The sequence below is a fragment of the Dermacentor andersoni genome, chromosome 2 (genome assembly GCF_023375885.2).
Source record: "Dermacentor andersoni chromosome 2, qqDerAnde1_hic_scaffold, whole genome shotgun sequence".
In the NCBI taxonomy this organism is placed as follows: Eukaryota; Metazoa; Arthropoda; class Arachnida; order Ixodida; family Ixodidae; genus Dermacentor; species Dermacentor andersoni.
The window spans coordinates 133,658,407-133,677,347 of NC_092815.1; the positions used below are offsets into that span (position 1 = coordinate 133,658,407).

An 18,941-nucleotide genomic window follows, 5' to 3' on the forward strand; every position below is an offset into this window, starting at 1 on the left:
AAATCGAGTCGTGTCACTTCGACGAGGATGAGAGCAGCTTGCTCTTCTTCTTCATTTTTTTCGTCTTTCGTCGCGTTCTAGGTCTTCTTGGGCGTGTTATAGTAATGGGCATGCGGTTGCAGCGAGCGGAGCCGCGCGCACGCATTTCGGCGCTGCCTGCGCGCGTATAGCGGGCCCGGCGCTCGAGATGGCACGCGGCTCTGGTATAGACCAGCGCGTGCGCGTTTTTCCGCGACCTTATTATTTATTTTTATTTTCTTGCGGTCGCAACTGCCCCGTCTACCTGTGTGCCTCTTTTCCCGCGGCTTCAAATTCCTTTTTCTTTTTTCACTGGGAGATCGGGGTGGGTAGCGCCATAAAGTGGGCGTGCACGCGCATCTGCACGCGTCCTGGCGGTCGCGGCTGAGTGGTTTTCTTGCTGCTGCTGCTTATTTTTCTATGTCTGGGGCGACCGCACTGCATACGCGGTTGGTGTTTCAGGTCCGTTCTACCTGTATGCACGGCAATATGTATAATGTGTATATATATAGCCGCAACCTCTATGCGGGTTTATAGAGGAAGACCGTTTCTTTCGGGATAATTCGGCCGTGCTAATAGCGTCATTTTGTTTATCTTTTCGTGCAGCCTCGGCTATATGGCTATGCGGCACTGGTGTTCCATTAGTGAACACGCAGTCGTCTGTTAGATCGTGTTCCGACCTAACGGCAGCAGAAACGGTGAACGATAAAGTGGTCTGCGCGGCCCGTAAGTTGTGCGTTGGCAGACTAATCTGTCTCTCTCTCTCTCTCTCTCTCTCTCTCTCTCTCTCTCTCTCTCTCTCTCTCTCTCTCAGCCGTACGTCCCGGGGGCGTGCGCCGAGGTCGCCTTTTATTGATGCGTCGCACGAACTGTTTGTTAATACACTACGTTTAATAAAAAAAAAAATTGGCGAGAGGGCCCACCTAGAGTGGTTTTATATATACCAAAACGTTTATTTAAAAAAAAAAAACTTTCCACGCCAATATTGTTGCCGCCGCCCCGGGGCAAAACTTTGTTGTGGCGCGCGCTTATGTTCTTGAATATTTACATTTAACGTTCCGCGAAACAGCGCAGTGGGAATATGAGGGGCGCCGTATAGCGGAGCGGTTCCGGATTAGTTCCGTCCACCGTGGGGTTCTTTAAAGGGCCCCTCACCACAGCAAATTTTGGTTATACGCTGGAATGTGTTACGTGCCCTCTAGAGAGCGCTCTGCCGCAAAAAAAAAAAAAAAAAGATTGTCAAATTGGCTCATTAATAGCCTAGATAGAAATATTTCAGTGTCGCGAACCCATGACTTCAGGAGGCGAGCTTCACCGCAAACATAGACGCTCTCTTCGCTTGCCCCGTCTAGCCTCCGCAAGCGAATTTGCTTCCCTGCGTTTTCCCGCACCGGAGCTCGAAAATCGCGTGCTGCACACATCGCGCGATTTTTTTTTCTCCTCGCTTTTTTGCGGCGCGACGCACTTCCGCTGACGGCGTCGCTTGCGAGCTGTTGCGATTGTCTCTTTTCGCGCCGCACACGGTTTTGCGCGCTGTGCACGAGGACACCTGACCAGCGGTATAAGTCAGTGCTACAGGAATACTGAGGCAGACACAAGTGGATCACAGAGCATGATCCCGCGCTGGGAGCACAGTAGAAAATGACGTAGTTTCGGTGTTTGCGCGCGCGACCGCACGACGTGGGATCAGGCAGACGAAACGGAAGTACATCTCTCTTGCTGCTGTGCGAAGTAAAACAAAAACATGCAGACATTCGGTTTGTGTGTTTTATTACTTCTCTAAGCTTTTATTCGTCTACTCAAGCAACATGTTACACAAATAACAGATGTTGGCTTGAATAATTCTCGAGGTCACATATCACCACGAGCGACGTCACAGCGCGAACACGTGTACGTAGGCGCACTAGCACGTGCACTAGCACGCGCGGCGGCCGCATGTAAAAGGGAAAACGGCGTTCGGTTTGAAATGTCATCTTTCCGCGGCGCGTAGCTATGTAATACTTTGCGGATACAATCGTTATCGCGCATTGTATGCTCTGCGCTTGTCAGCTCAAAATGGCCAGACCTGGTGAGGGGACCTTTAATGTGCACCGAAATATAGGGTAGTATGCGAGCGTTTTCGCACATCGCCCCCGTTGTAAGCGTGCCTTCTGTTTCCGGGATTCGAACTTGCGACCTCATGCTCAGCAGCAGTATGGCCACTGAGCTGTCGCGGCGGGTGTTGTTGTGTTGGCACTTTCACTGCTGGATTTATCGCGTGTCCGGTCGTGTAGTTTTCCGTTCACCAGAACCCCAGAGATGAATGAAGTAAAGTTTTGATTGGAGCAGTATGAATAGGACCCACGCCGTATAAGGCGCAGATACGGGGTGGAGGCTGGTGGTGCCGTTTATTAGTGGCCGCTCTTTACGAGTGCTCAACCCGGTGTTGCGGCTAGGGTGGCGCAGGACCCTTTGTCCTCACTCTCGAAAAGCATCTGCTTTTAATCCCGTTGTCTTCCCTAGGTGAGTCGACTAGGGAATGTGAAGACTGTTCAGCAGCAAATCACCATCGTCGACTCCGTTGCGATACCACGCCTATGTTCACCATAACTCGCAGTAACTCCGCCTCCAAGAAGCTGGTTTGGAATCTGTGGAAAGAAATCGTCTGGTGACACCTAGTTCGTTCGTCGTTGCCCACCATGTTCATCACTCAGTCTGCCAGGTCAAGGACGGGCTGAGGTCTTTTCGTGGAACCCTGCAACAGCTGGCTTACACGCTTTCTTGACGGCTGGATAAGTACCGAGGGATGGGTGGTGATTTGACTCGTCTAATTAACTGCGCCTATCCATTCGTTGTCGTGGTTCCCTCCCGTTCATTCTTTTCTCCGGTTTCCAGGTAATGGTGGGGTGGGTAATGATAGTCGTCCACGCCGCGTTGACGTCTGGATAGGAGGTGCGTTGGTTTGACACGTGGCAAACGTTCATTTAACACCCTTGGTGGTGTTGAGACGTAACACCAGATGCCTTCTACACCGCGGGGTCGCATCTCGTGCACCATACATGGGTGAACAAACGCTATCTATACCCCAGCGCAGGCTTGGGGGCCCTCGACTATAGCATTGGAAGTCGTCGCCGTTTCTCAAAGTGACCGGACCTTGGTCGTCGTATTTCCCAGAACCGATCGCTATCGCACGTCGCTCTGTCTGTTCTTCCATCCGTTCTCTCTCATATATCTCTTTATCTCCAAAGCGATCCACGTAATTCCGCGAACGCGCTATAGACTCTCACATAGTAGACGCACTGTTCCACGCTTTGCGCAACCTGGTGGAACGATGTACAGGCCACCTTCATCGCGAGCACATGCCGTCCCACAGCCTTGCCCGCACGTGGAATCGCGAGGGATCGAAGCTCGCCAATTTCGACTACCGCGGGCTTCCATGGTTGCGCGGTGTTTTGCCGAAGCGCACGGCCGAACGAAGGACGAGGTATACCTTAGCTATCGCGTAGTTTTGCACAGCGATAGCGTTTCTTCGAGATAATCTGAGGCGGGATGAAAGCGACGACCCAGTGATTGTGAACACGCGAGGAATGCTATAGCCGCCGAGTGTCCTTACGTGAGCCCGAATCGCTATGCGTGTAGGCGTGTGCAAGCTGGAGCTGCCGTCGTGTGAAGGGCGGGCATCGGGATCGCCTCTCGGCACACGCGCTACTCGGGAAGACAAGCGGAGGAGCGCGGGGCACGAACGAACAGGCACTCAATCAGAGGCCCTGCATTGTTACTGCAAGATGTCAGTACGTATACGCACTGTGCATTTCTTTCGACTGCCTGATCTGGAAGCGATACATGTACCGCGGTGTGTAGCGGTGTGCCCGCGCTGACGGCTTGCTTGATGGAACGATTTTCGAAGCTTGCCCACTTGCTATCTTTCTATTTTTCTTTGTACACTGCAGTCCTTAGTTCCGTCGCACTCGAGCGTCGAAATCATTCGATCCGTGGGGCGATGCATCGGACTGTATCGTTGGCCGTTGAAAACCTGATGGAAAACTAGTAAGTTGCCTTGTTACTGTATATAGTACTACGGCTAATCGTATACGGCACGCACATGGGTTTCGCGCTAATATTCAATATCGCTGCCACTGCTTCGCTGGTATGGCGAAGAAAGTTTGAACGGCCCATGTATAGTTGTTCGGTCGCAAAAATAACTACCAGATTGCTTGCTGTGTCACTTCGAACCATCGCCGATGGTCGCAGCACTGGCGTGGTGGCCTGGCGTGATTTGTGCTTGTATAGATCATCTATATAGAAACGTCCATATTTTATATGTACCCAGCGATAGCAGCAGCATTACACCGCTACGTGTCAGTTTGTCCTGGCATAGCAGTTCAGTTCCTTCGCTCCAGCTCCCGTTTAATGAGCTTTAAAACGGTTTTGTTTTGTACCAAAGTTATTTTCTTGTAACTCCACGCGTCCCCTTTTATTTCTTGCAGGTGTTTAATTTTGACAGGGTCGGGTGCATTAACTTTGTACTCAAAAAGAACAGCGTTTATGATACAAATGGTCATCTAACGTTGCGATACTGGTTGCATGTGCGCCTGTGCTCAAGAGCCCTGATCGACTCTGCGCAACGGATTGATTGATTGATTGATTGATTGATTGATTGATTGATTGATTGATTGATTGATTGATTGATTGATTGATTGATTGATTGATTGATTGAAATGTCCCAGACAAAGACGAGGACTATAAGGGACTTTGCACCGCCGTAGCTTACTTAAGGTACACCGTAGTCGATACACACAAGCGAGCGTACTTGCATTATGTACACATCGGGATCCGGTAGCTGCGGACAAAGAGTCGAACTCGCTCAAGCTGCAGAACGCCAAAGCTACTGAGCCAAGACCTTGGCGAGTAAATGGCCGACTCTAATTTTCGGACTGCTGACCGGATGTGAACCCTAGCTTTCATCACACTGCGTGGTGCTTATGATACGGAGCGCAGTGGGTGTTCCTCTATGCGAGAGAAGTGTCTATATAGAGACCTCTCTCTGCCCGGTACTCCTGTGTCCCTTGCGCGTGTCATCCTCTTCGACTGCTGCCCGCGCCATACTGTCTGCAGCTTCTGGTCTTCTCGTTGGAACACGTGGTAGACTTTTCTGCACCCACGTCGGTTGCTGCTTCTTTCGCTGAGAAGAGCACAGCGTTAAGCCTCTTAGTGCCGCCGCCCTTCTTCCCGTTTCTTTCATTGCGTGTTTAAATTTTAACGATCCCGCGCCGGATGTGCTTCCGTGGCAATTCGAAGAATAGAATCGCGTGGGCGCTTGCTTTACGGACGAAGTAGCCGTGTGTGTGTGTGTTTTGTCCCCTTCGCGCCGGATTGCGCACGCGCTTTCTTGCGTGCGTCGTAAACGTGATAAATACTGTTGAGTGAGTGGGCGTAAGCCAATCAGTGAAGAGACTAAGCGTGGCTTTAAACGACCCTTGACGAGCGTCCTCGTGCTTTGGGCGTTTACTTCGTCTTCAATTAACTGCAACTCAGATAGCACATTTTGAGTTGAAGTAGGATGCGCTTATTCTAGCCGTCGCTCTTTGTAGATAGTCGCCAAGCCTCCCGGTTAGTTTTCCGAGCAAGCCATCTGACTTGTCGAAATAAGTGTGCTTATCGCCGGATTCTGGCACGACCTGCGATGAGACTTATGAAGACGCTAGTCGAAAACTGGCTGCTGGAAATTCAGAAAAGGAGGGAAATATCACAATTCAATTCAAATTCAATTATGGGGTTTTACGTGCCAAAACCACTTTCTGATTATGAGGCACGCCGTAGTGGAGGACTCCGGAAATTTCGACCACCTGGGGTTATTTAGCGTGCACCTAAATCTAAGCACACGAGTGTTTTCGCATTTCGCCCCCATCGAAATGCGGCCGCCGTGGCCGGGATTCGATCCCGCGACCTCGTGCTCAGCAGCCCAACACCATAGCCACTGAGCAACCACGGCGGGTGGGAAATATCACTGTCGACGTGTGTTGGTATCTTGGTACGGAACGTCATGATCACTACACTTTGTCACCAGCCCAACACAAAGTTTATTTCGACCTTCCTCTTTTGTACACCACTTCCTGTTTGGTTCTTAAATATGCATTTGTCTTTTTTTTTTTTTTTTTGGACGTTGCTTCGACCTTCTGTATGTGTAACTTGCCGTTGAAGTAATGCCAGCACGAAAAGTTCGCAGTATTCGCCATAGCATCCCATCGCCAATTGAGGGTCTCGGATTTCAGTATTCCATGCCGCTTCCAGCGGTGTTCTAGTACGTTGCAGGGACGCGCACACAATTCCCTTATGCGCTCTGTTCGCTTGCCTAAATTGCTAGCTCTCATTAGCATCGCAGTGTTATTGTAGACGAAATCGCGACCATTGCCACCTTACCGTCGCGAACGCGCGGTATAGCCACGTGACCTGTTGAACTGCGAATCCACGCACATCACGTCAGCATCGCTAAACGGCAGCACGCCAATCTCGCGGCACCACGGAACCGCAGTTTACTTCGGGTTACCGATACGTTGACTCGAATATTCCCGTTTTAATTTCGGAGCCCTCGGTATTTTCCCATTAAACAAATTCTGTTTTTGTCAACTTGATCCTCTATAACCAATAATAACGCGCCCGTCGTACTCTTTACGAGATGAACGAGGATCGAAGAGGCACCCCAGAGTTAATGACCGGGTGTGCTCTATTTGATTCTACACCTGCACGTTCCTATATTAGGCTTCTTCCCCTCTGTCCTCTGTTGGCATCATCGCCATCTCTTCGTCATCGGACGCACACAGACATTGCTCTGGCGAAGCGCCCTTCTTTTTCCCATTCTCTCTTGAGTCCGCTTTACGCGATGACAGACTGCGCGCCGTGGTGAATGCCCCCCTTTGCGCTTCCTGAAGTGCGCGCAGAAGCAGCACGGGACGTCTTTCATTCTCCCCCCCCCCCTCTCCTCCACCCCTTTTCTTTTCGTCCCCCCCCCCTGCACAGATGAGAAGCCTTTTCGTGCAACGCTTTTCCTCCTCATCTAATTTCCCCGTTTAGCCGCGGTTCGCGGGAGCTTCGTTAATCGCTGTTTTCCTCTTCGGCGGGTGTATGGCGTTCTTCGTGCCCGCAGTACGAGAGGGATGTTATGGCGTGCGCCGTAAATAGCCCGTTTTCTCTGGGGAACCCCCCCCCCCCCCCCGCTTTTCATTTTTTTTTTTTTTTATGCCGGTTACTTTGGCTCATGGACGGTTTCTCTTCCGCCCATAGCGCTGGAACGTCAGCTTTTGGTCTCCGTTTGAACGGAAGACGCGTCTGTTTGCGTTTGCCGAGTGAGGACGTGCTGTAGGGACAGGGGTGGGGGGGGGGGGGAGGAATTGCAGAGTGCGAGTCGTCTTATATGGCGTTTTCCAGAGGGCGCGAACAGGAATACTCAGAACTGTTGAAAAAGGCTTTCTCTCTAAAGCGCGCGCGCTTACGCGATTCCTCGCTAGAACGCTTTTGTGAACAGTTCCCGGCGTTTCTGTTATAGGTCTGCTAGAAGACGCCATTAGAACGAAAGGAGTTCGGTCTACAAAGCTCTCGCGCTTTCTCTGTCAACACTGATTGTTGCGAGAGCTGCTTTATTTATTTATTTATTTCTTGCGCGCACTTACGCATCTGTCAGTCTAAGATGACGTTAGCAGGAACGACACCGGAACACACTTAGAATGTTTTTTTTTTTTTTTTTTTTGTCGCAGCTCTTGTTTTATTTTATTTTTTCCTTTTTTTTTTTATAGACCTACACTGTGAACGCACTCGTCGAAATTGCGCGTCAGCCGCTACAGTTGCCTGCCTCCCTTTAGACTAAGTGCAGCGAAGAAAGCGAGCGCGCGGAAATTTCGGTATTGAGTCGTGCCTTTCTTTACGGGAATGTTTCGTTCCTCGCCACGTGTGTGTGTGAGGGGTGGGGGGGGGGGGGGGGAGAGAAAGAAAAAACGTTTCGCGATCTCGTGATCTTCCCGTCTTCGTTTTCTTTCGCGCGCCGTCTTCTTTTAATTTTTTTTTTCTGCCTAAGCCAGGCGCGTATGAACTATTAACTCGATTGTGCGCGCCGTGAGAGAGGAGGACGTCGTGTGAAAGGTTGGTGGCCGGAACCCATAGCTGCTCGCGGCCGCGACCGTTAGTCGGAACTCTCGCGCTCGCTTCCAGGCTCCCGAATCGGTGAGCTGCGTCCGCGCTACGCCGAAGCTCCGCTTTTGTTCCGCGTCTCGATTGTGCGTTTTTCTCGTTCCTCATAATCGTGTACCGCTCGTAAACATACATCATCCCCGAAAAAGAAAGAAAACGGCCGCGCGGCGAGCACATACACTTTCGGTCACATTAGGCTGTTTTCGCAACCGTTCTCGACGACTGCTTTGCGTATTACGTACTAGCGATCGCGAACACAATGGTCGTTTAAGGCCCCGGGCCCCCCATTCCTTTCTTTTATTCGTTTATTTCGGTTCTTTCTTTCCTTCCTTTGCTGCGTGTATACACCAGACGCTGTCGTATACGTGAGAGAACTTTGGTCGAAGGACTCCGGGAAGGTGTAGAGAATGGGCTTCCTGAGAAGGAGTCTGCCTGCGAGCCCTTGTTTGGTCGGTTCGCGCGGTAATTTATCGCCTTTCACGCGCGTGCGCGCGCGCATTGGCTCAGCGAACTTCCTGTTTTGCCGAAACCAGAATGGCCGTGTCTCTCGGTAATCCCCCCTCGCGACGAGGCGTCGCCACTTCGAGCGCGTGGATCCCGAAGCAACGAATGCTCCAGCACGAGCATTCGTTGCGTGAACTGTCTTTGTGTGTGTGTGTATCTGTGGTTAGGAAATGAGGCCTCTTTTTGCGTGCGCGCGTTTGCGAGCTGTCGCAGTCTTGTTTGTTGTGATTACCGCGGGTGAAAGGCGTCTGGATTCCCTTCCACTGTTGGCTGATGCGCGCGTGAGGAGCCCCTTTCTGTAAGCTCCGTGCATTTCTTGGCTTATTGTATAGATTATTATTATTATTATTATTATTATTATTATTATTATTATTATTATTATTATTATTATTATTATTATTATTATTGTACACCCCGTATACGTGAAACTCGATACGTGGGATTGTTCGAGGGTGTTGAATCTCCGGATATTGACAGGGAGCATTTTGCTTTCGATCGTGACAATCATCGACGGAAGCACGTGCGCTGTACTGTTCGAAGGATGAGGTGGTTTGAAAGTGCCGTGTTTCATTGCTAATCTTATTCTGTTTGAGTGAACCTTCCTTGACACATCTAGCTACCTGTTAGCCAATTAATTGTGACGAAGAGAGTAACCTTTCCCTTCTTTCCTTTTTTTTTTTTCGAAACACTATCTCTGCCGCCCAAATGTATCTGATCACCACCTTGTATTCGGTGACACCACATGGAAGGACTTTTCCTGCGTATACTTTCGATGATGCGACGTCCCTACCTCCATTTCCACACCGCGTGACGCTCACGCTGTGCTCTCGAGTGTGATTCGTTTTCTTTTTTCCCGCGGCATTCTGGATGTCACAGTAAAGACGTTATGAGTGACACCACAAGAACGTTTGAAGCCACAAGCACGAAGGTTGAGGCAGACGTGTGTATGTAGCACCCACCGTTACGATCGTTAGCAGCCCGCACGGAGCGCCAGAGTTCCAGACGACGCGGGCCCTTTGCTTGACCACGCGGTTGTCTGTCGTGCAGGCGAACGGCTCGGCCGGCGCGGACGACGTCGGGCCCCCGCCGGTGCGCGTGTGCATGCGTCCCGACGCCGAGGGCCGGTTCGGCTTCAACGTGAAGGGGGGCGCCGACCAGAGCCTGCCCATCTTGGTGTCCCGGGTGGTGCCGCACACGCCCGCCGACACGTGCTCGCCGCGGCTGCGCGAGGGCGACCAGCTGCTGCTCATCAACGGCCGGGACGTGGCCGGCCTGTCGCACGATCAGGTGTGTAAGCTTTGCCTTTCGTCTGCAGTTGCCGTCAGAGTTGACCCGAACGCTGCTTACACGTGTCCGTAGCGGCTTAGCTTTTAACGGACGCGGGTTGTGTAAGGAGCAGACGTCTTAACGCTTTGGAAGGGAGATGAGTCAAGCTTGTGCGTTCGAGGCGCACCAACGAGAATGCTCCATCAACCGCAGCAGCAGAAGTGAAAACTATGACAGAGACGGTACGTCTTTTTTTTTTCTTTTTGTACTCTCCGAACGCGGTGACAGTGTGTGCGCATTGTCACGTTTTTTATGGTCACTGGGAAACTCAGCGCTATATAGTAATAGCATGAATTCATTATGATACTTTTGAGGCTTGAAAGAAGTCCATGTCCGAAAGCATTACGGAGTGGGGTAGTGAGGAGTACAGTAGCAAGAATAAATTCCAAGTTATATAACGTTAATTAGTAATGCGCAATTGAAAACGATTTCGTCGAAGTCATTGATCCGTGAAGGTGATTCCATTTATTCGAAGCTCTGGGAATAAATAAGTGCAAGGAAGGCGTTGTACTACACATGTTAATGTTGATGTTATTACTGTGGTCGATGCGTGAATGTAGAATGGTAGGATATCAAATCGAGGTGAAGCTGCAGGATATGAATAGGTTTTGTGGAATTGAGACAGTCTGCAGTGCTTACAAGAGGCGGCTAATATGAGGCGTAAAGTTGACACCCAAAGTGTGTGCTGTCAGTGTAGCGTATGAAGGAGCAAAACAGTTCGCATATAACGGCAGAACCAGCCGCCGTATGTTGCTCAACACTACGCCCTAACGCCGAAGTTATAATGCGTATTGTCGGGCAGCAAATTTTCATGACGCGATGCTAGTTCCAAGCCTGATAAAAGAATAGTCAAAGCATGCGAGCCTCCGCATGTTGTTGCCGTTATTTACGGTAAAAGCGCCGCATACCTGTAAAAATTGAGAAAATTGCGCCTTTATAATAGTTTCTCCGGCTTTACGTGTGCTGGCCCGTCGCCCCTTGAGTGACGGCAGCAGTACTTGCCGCCGTGCGCTGCAACGCGTGCCGTGGAGTCGACGTTAGCGGTAGCAAAGGCACATATGGCTTGAATTCAGTCGCATCAATTAGGATATAAAGGATGAGGACGAGCTCCTTTGATTTTATGCGGTGTGTCCGAACTCGCGCGACGTTGCGTGTTCCTTACATCCGTACCAAACTAGCCCAGCGAGAAAGTCAACTTGACGTAACGGTGGCAGCAGTACTATAGAACATTATCTGGTGGTATACACTGTAGGAATTGATGCCGGATTTAGAATAGTTGGTGCGAACACTGCCATTAGAAGTTCTACAGTCTCGTAGTACACGTTGTGGTCCTCGATGCGTCGTCTGGGTTGCTCTTCCGTATACCTGCTTCCCTGCGACTCGCAGCTGTCAGCTTTGTCCGTTCATCTGTGAAGGAATAAGGCCACGCACGAGAACGGTGAGCTGCGTGTTTCGGTTAGATCTGACGCGAGCTGTACAGCTATACTCGGAGCTCTTTTCACTGCCACCCGCACGCCTGCAATAGCTATGACTTGGTCTGCGCGGGCTGACAGCGACGTCCTTCGGTCTGTTTGTGTCTCACAGCAGTATACTTATAGTGTTCAGGGCTGCTGAGGGGCAACCGGGCAAGCTGCCAACGCATGCAGTGCGGAGCTTCCCAGTCGTCACTAGTTATGTCTTTCGCTACGGGCGTGAGCTCGCCTTTGTTTTGGTGGGAGCTAGGCGGAATGCGAGCTACAATTATTTTCTCTATATATCAGCAGTGAGGTCACCTTCGTGCGGGGCTATGGTCTTCTCTCACACACACACACACACACACACACGCGCACGCACACGCACACACGCACACACACACACGCACACACACACACAGAGAGAGAGAGAGAGAGAGAGAGTCAGCGCGCAATGCTGTTATCAGTAGTAGCACTGCATGCAACTTCGACGCACTCTCAACGGCCCCCGAAGAATGACCACCAATTGTCACGTACCGCCACAATGAAAATTTTCTGGCCCGGTCATTTTAAAAAGAAAGCGAAAATTGTCGTGGAGTTCCGTAACCCGTAACCTCCATGAACCCAGCGGAGGTGTGTTTGTACGCGTTTGAGCCTTTCTTTTGTTTTGGCCGTCTCGTTCACTTTGGTAAGTTGACCCTGGTAACCGTCAACGCCGCCGGCGAGACCCGCTCACTTCTCTCGCACTCGCGTGGCGCCGCCCGAGTGTTGGCGCCCAGGTGAATCACCTGGCCGCCCATCGATTCGGCCTCCTTGCTCCGGCCCACGCTGGCATCGATTCTGGCTCCGCAACGACGCCCTTCTTCCTTTCTTTCTTTGTTTCTTTTCCATCACAATTCGACGCAAAACGCTGGGCCCTCTCGGGCGATGTCCATGGAGTGTGCGACCGAGCTTGTCGCAGACTTTCATTCCGTCTTTTCCGTCAGCGCTCAGCGTCCCGTGCTCCGTAAAGGCCGACCGCGCATCGTTCTAAAGAGTAAAGTGGCCTGTATTACCACCCGCTGATCGCGTTTGCGTGCCAGGCGCTTCGCCAAGCGCCCTCGAAAGATTTGACAGCGCTTGCTGCGCGCGTTTGTCAGTGTGTAGTTATCTTCGTCGGCTAAAAAAAAAAAAAGGTGGAGTTTACGTTTGTGTTGCGTGGCTGTGCGTTCTGCTAGGTTTATGGATTGCTCTTTAGACATAAATCGTTAACGTTCCACACGAGCTGCTGCATTTGGCTTGAAAAAAAAAAAGAGTAACGCAGATAAAAATATACATAAGGATACTTTCCTAACGGCACTGCTAACGCGAACAGCCTGCACGGTGCAGGTGTTATTTTCGCTGGACATACTCGCCTTGCGTGGGCGCCACCTTCGGGGGACGAGTTGCGATCGCCTCCTTTTTTCCGCGTATCGACGCCGCGTTTCCTTCCTTACCATTGTGGGACTCCGTTCTTCCGCGTGCGCCTCCGGATTGCGTAACCTCCGTCCCCGCCTCCGCACCCGTCCTTCTCCTTCCTCCAGCGGTTTGTATTGCGTGTGTGGTCATCGCCGTTCGCTTATCGAGCGCCCCGGGGGCTCCCTCGCGGGCCCTTTTTTTTTTTTCTTCTTGCTTCGTCTTCGTCCTGCTGCAGCCGCGGGCTCCACCGCTTCGCACGCGCAGCGCGTTGGTGGTGGTTGCGGCAGCGCCCTTGTTTGCGCTCGTTAGGGAGCGGAACCGCCGACCTCCAACCCGACCCGCAGGAAATAGAGTCGCGCTTAGAGACACGGCGCCACGCGCGCGCACTGTCGCGAGGGGCTTGGCGGCAACGTCGAAAGGGGGGAGGGAGGGGGAGAGAGAGGAGAGCGCGAGAGGCACTGCGAGCGACGTCCGCTCGCGAGAGCCCGCGGGTCGACCAGCCGAGTGTCCCGCCGGAGAGAGGATCGGGCTCGTTTTCGGCGTCCGCCGCGGCTCGCTCGCGCCGGCGTCCCGCCGACCGACCTACGCGCGTGGGCGACCGCGGCCCCTCGCACAGCTGTTGACGGCGATGCGCGCGCGTGCTCCTCGGTTCGGGCCGCGCGGCGGCCGCTGCCGCGTCGGAGCGGCCATGCCGAGCTGCGACTCCGCCGTCGTCCGGGCGTTTGGCCGCGGCTCCTCCGTGCGACCGGCGGCGGCATGAACTGCGCTCGTGCCAGCGTCGCCTCGGTGCTGGCGTCGTGGAGCCGCCGTGTGCCTCCGTCGCCCGCCGCCACGTCGGGTGCCGCGGCGGGCGGCTGCTGCGTGCCGCGCTGGCTGTGTGTGCTGTACGTGCGACGACTGAGGCCCGGCCTGGCCCTCTGGCTCTCGCAGGTGGTCAAGCTCATCCGGGCGCCCAAGGACAATGGAGAGCTCGTGCTCACCGTCAAGGCACAAGGTGAGAACTCCGAGGAGCTGGCCTCTTAATTTTGCCACATGCTCTTTCAGGGACTCCTTTCTCTTATTTATTTTCCTTTTGTTTGTATGTGTGTGTGTGTGTGATTTGGTGTCCCGTAGGAATCTAAAGCTTTACCACAGGGCGGCCGAAAGTGGCAGTGTGTTGGGAGAATTAGTTAAAGGTCATCAATACGAAAGGAGCTACCAAGACGATGCAAACGGTGCGCGTGTGACGCCCCCCTTTCTTGTATTGGTTGTTGTCGTGGTGTAAAGTGTGGTACTGATTACCGTTGGGCTGGTGCAGCTTATATTTATTGTACAGCGCAGGGTCCTTTAGGTTACACTGTTATGTCATGAGGCCGTGCGAACTACAGCTCCCCGCAATGTATACACATTAACGGGACTTGAACCCTCTCCGTGACTTAGATACGCTTTCGATACGTTCAGGAACTATGGGCATGTGAACTATCGACACGATAGTTCAGCAGCTATCGATATGGGCCGCAGCCACGCACAGAGAAGCAAGGGAAAATATTCTGGCTGGGCCCCCACATTTTCTACGTACCCAGGCCAGAAAAACCAACCACTCGTTGAATCCGCTCTGTTGATTCGAGCGTGGATCACCCCGTCCTATCCTCTGATCAACGGTGCTACCTGTCAACGGCACCTATCGCTTCTAGAATTCGAAGTTTGCAGTGAGGCAGAAGATAACAACAGGTACGCCGGTTACATGGAATGGCTCAACGCTCTTTAGCCGGCTTTGTCAAGATATTCAAGTAGCTCTTATATTGGTTAAGCTCTCCGCGCACAGCGTTTACGCGTGCCTTGCACGTCTGCTGTTCACGGTGCAACGTGATAACCTGCGACGTGAAGGCACTGTCCCTGCCTTTCGTAATTTAAACAAGTACATCCTGAAATTAAAAGCGCGAAGCAAGAAGTCGCGTATAGTGCCTTGATTACGTTGTTTATAGTTATTGCTCGGAGCAGAAAAACAAAATTCGGAAGGCCCGCGTGTCAGTAGTCCTTCAGTGGCGGTTCAAACGTTGCTTTGTTCAAGCTTCGTTGAAACGAGCAACGCTATTTTTTGAAACACGCACACATGCGCGCTTGCGCGCGCACGCAATAACAAAGAAAGATAGGTGGAACCCTTTTTATGGATGTTTTCGTGTCCTGCTTAGTTGTGTTTCCAGCATTCTGGCGATGTTTTCACGCGACCTTGAGTTCGTATACCAATTTTTCTAACTTATCGCAGAGCTGACATATTCATCGAAACTTCTTTATGTAAATTATATTTGCCAGGCTGTAACCTCTGCCGAAAGCGAAAACGCGCTGCGTTGCCGGTGCCTTCTTTTGCGACTGCGCTTTTTCATTGCTATTCCGGACGTGACTGATGGCGGCTTCGCGGCAAAGTTCTCTCCTTTCTCTTTTCTTCTCTCATTTTAACTTCATAGAATATTTTTTTTTTCACATGCGCCTGCGCGGGCGAAGAGTCTCGGAAGCGTAGCGCTCTCGAGTAACGGCGACGGACGCGGAAGTGATTTCGCCGACCCAAGGCCGCACGCGTGTGCGCGCGTGGGTTGGGCTTCTCCTCGACGGTACCCTCCGTGCGGAGAAGCACGCTTTACGAGCGGCTGTTACGGTGACGGCTGCCTCTCGCCCGCGTGCTCGCGTCTGCTGCTGAGTCGGGCCACACGGTGCTTTCACCGCGGTCGGTGTGGAAGCCTATCGATCGGGGCAGGGTTATGAGCCACAACAGCGGCTTCTGTGATCTCTGCGCGCATCAGGGACTTAAACCGAGGTCTTGCGCTGTCCCCAAAAAGTTCGGATAGATGAAGAAGGGGGGAGGGGGGCGGGATAGACGAAATTGTGAGTGATTTCGCTGCGCGTCCTTTAAAGTTTGTAAACAGATTTCGTATAGACAGCACCGCGGCCTTGTATAGGGAAGCGTGCACAACGGACAGCTATTGTCATGGTGTGTACACTGCTGGAAAAAAAAAATAAGAAACAAGCGATAGCTTATGTCTGCGGGGAGCGCGGCGTAAGTTGCACCGGCGTTGTTCCAACGACGTCTCGCTACTCGGGATGCATCTCTGCATCATGCTTTAATAATAAATTTTAATTGAACCGTATCGAGATCACGTAAAGAAGCGCCAAGTAGCACAGGGTTCTCTCGAAGCAAAAGAATACGCCGCACGGCGCGTCACTCCCACAAAAAAATACTTCTGAAAGGGGGGGAGGGGGAGCAGCACCCAATCGGAAAGTGGCGACCGGACCATTAATTGCAGCTGACTCCTCCGTCCGCCGCTTTTCTAGCAGCAATCTGCACTCCCTTCTTTGTCGCCTCTGTTTCGCGCACCGCGTTGCATATTATTGACGCTGTTTCGCTCGATTCTGCATTGTATTTGGAGGAATTCCGAGCGCCGACGAGCTCCCAATTAATTGTGTCGTCGACGTCTTTCTTCCCCCCCCCCCCCGCCCCCCTTTTCTCCCACCAACCCTGGCCTCGTCCTTTTCTGTCGTCCCCATGTGCGTCGCTTTTCCCTTTACGTGCGCACCTCCTCCCCTACCCTTCCTGCGCTTCTCCCTCCCTGTTGCCTTTCTCGTCCCCCTGGGCGCCTCCCAGTACCCGCAGGCGAGCAGATCGAGGAGCCCGACTTTCAGTACATTCCGGACTCTGCAGTGGCGGGCCGGGGCAACCGAGCCGGCGGAGGAGCGCTGGCCGAGTCGATGCTGCTCTTGGCCGAGGGTCTTGAGAGCGGCGCCACCATCGCCCAGTTTGAGGTAAGGGCAAGCACACCTGCACATTTCCTTCTATTTCACCCAAACCCTCTTTTCCTTTCTTTCTATTCGTTCTTGTTAATGCTTCTCTGATTGAAGAGCTTCCAGTCGGATCAAGTGCTCCGAGAAGCGATTATCTTTCACAAAATATGTATCAAACACAAGTTTCTGTGCTTTTTCTTTCGGACTTGCTTAAACTGTCAAAGGTCACAGCCACAGCATCTGTGGCCACAGCATCTGTGGCCTCTGAGCACAAGGCCGAGAATACAGTTTGTAGCTGCATCACAAGAACGAGGTGAGAATGAGGGGAAAGGAGAAAAATTAAAAGCAGAATGTTTACTCAGATATTGGTGTGCATTGAAGAACCACATGTGGTGAGAATTAATTTAGACCTTTCTATTACACTAAGGCAGAGTGTGCCCGTGCAGTCAAGATGCAGATTTTTAACTATCACAATAGTCCCATTCTTCTTGTTAAAAGGGAAAAATTGGTCATCCACCCTATTGTAACACATAGCTACAAAAGAAACCGACACAGGTTTTTCAGAGAGAAGTGTTTGCAGTTGAAGAGAAATGCTGGTCCGGGGGATCGAATCATGGAGCGGTACCTTTCCAGGGCAATCGCTATACCATCTGAGCTTACAAGGAGACTAGCAGGTTGCAGCATGAGGGCGAGTTAGTCGACAACTCGAACCATCGAGGCACTGAATTAATTCTTGTTGTTGATGGCACTTTCTGAATACACAATAATTATGTGAGCAGCACTCAGAATGAACCAGGTAGCATGCAGGCAGTAGTTTTAGAAAGGGTGTACCTTGCTGCATACTGGGTGCTGGAAGTGGCAGGGTGCTCGACAAGCATGCGCAGTAGAGTAGGGGAGAGGGAGCAGTTGTTTCATTTGCATTGAGCACCTATGAGTAGTTGAGTGCTGATAATGTGTTTCTCCTAATTGTGCACAACCGCCTGATAGCTATGAGACTTCATATGAAGCCAACACTTAGGAAGCACTGGTGGCATCAGTTATATATTGTGAAGGCCATCAGACTGAAGAAAATGATGTAGAGGAAGCCAGGAAAAGATTGTGAGCATTGGCCAGCAATTGAAGGAACCTATGTGCAAAAACTCCCTTGAGATGGTTTTGGCTATGCTTTCTGGAAAAAGTTGTCCCCTAAACACAATGCTTCGGAAAATGGTACCCTAGTGCATTGAAAATGTTTGCAAAGCTACTTGATTAAATGCATAATGACATTAAAAAACATCTGGATACGGCCTTAGAGGTCTTCGAGTGTATTTTTCAATCTGTCCTCAAAATTTTAAATGAACCATGACCCAGTTGTACATTGTGCCGGTTCAGGTCACCACGCAGTGAGACTGCAAATGTATTACCTATTTAAACGCACATAATGTACCTGTGAGTGTCAATGTGATGGAATTCAAACTTTAGATACTGTTTGGGAATTGTGGAAGAGCAGTGGCTGGTAGTAATAAGTGATCAGATGCAACTTCTAATTCTGTTCTCCAGTTGTACATAGCAATATATAATGTATTTCAATAAAATGCTTTTCAACCTAAGTACACCTGCTTACATTTTGTCATATCTTCTGCTGCTGTATTCACTTTAATACTGTCTTTTTCTCCCTCTCTCTCTGCAGCAACTGTACCGCAAGAAGGCAGACTATACTATGAAATGTGCCAGGCTGCCTGCCAACCTGTCTAAAAACCGATACAGAGATATCTCCCCATGTGAGTGTAAAAACACATAATCTCTTCTCTTTTTCTTTCTTTAGCTTGACATTGTGCACCACGCTTATACATGAAGTTTTGTGAGAACTGGTCAACTGAACTGTTCAATTTGTTTTTGTGGTAGTTTTGAGTGAGTGATCAAATGCTTCTTGCCTTCTCAACAAACTGAAGCTCTCTGTAGTGTATACCAGGCGTTTCAGCAAACACTTTCAAACATTTTTAAAGGTTGCCTGTAACAGATAGCGCAATTCTAGCCCACAAGCTGGTCTACTCGAAGAGGCAGACATTATTTGCACAAACAATTGAAATGCACAATTGACTAATTAACAAAAATAACCAATTAAGTTCTAAGCTAATTACATTACAGCCCATATTGCAATTTACAAATTCTAGCTGTGGAGCTCGCATGGTGGGTCCACTTGGAATTCTCAGGATGACACCAGCTTCGAGAAATTCATTCCCAAACTTAGCGGAGAAATCCACTGGCATTCCAGTTACTTCCTCAGCAAAATTTTGTTTTATGTATTGAAGC

At 51.0% G+C, this 18,941-nt stretch overlaps 1 protein-coding gene across 6 annotated transcripts in view; it reads left to right on the forward strand.

The window, feature by feature from the left end:
* Ptpmeg (protein tyrosine phosphatase Meg) overlaps window positions 1–18,941 on the forward strand; it is a 320,358-nt gene that overhangs the window by 281,317 nt on the left and 20,100 nt on the right. For 5 of the 6 annotated variants that reach the window (XM_055076238.1, XM_050187531.2, XM_050187532.3 and 2 more), the window contains 4 exons: window positions 9,730–9,969; window positions 13,827–13,890; window positions 16,513–16,670; window positions 18,319–18,409. In XM_055076238.1, coding sequence (XP_054932213.1) covers window positions 9,730–9,969; window positions 13,827–13,890; window positions 16,513–16,670; window positions 18,319–18,409 — 553 coding nt within the window. The remainder of the gene's footprint in view (window positions 1–9,729; window positions 9,970–13,826; window positions 13,891–16,512; window positions 16,671–18,318; window positions 18,410–18,941) is intronic. The other variant, XM_055076239.2, reaches the window with a different exon arrangement.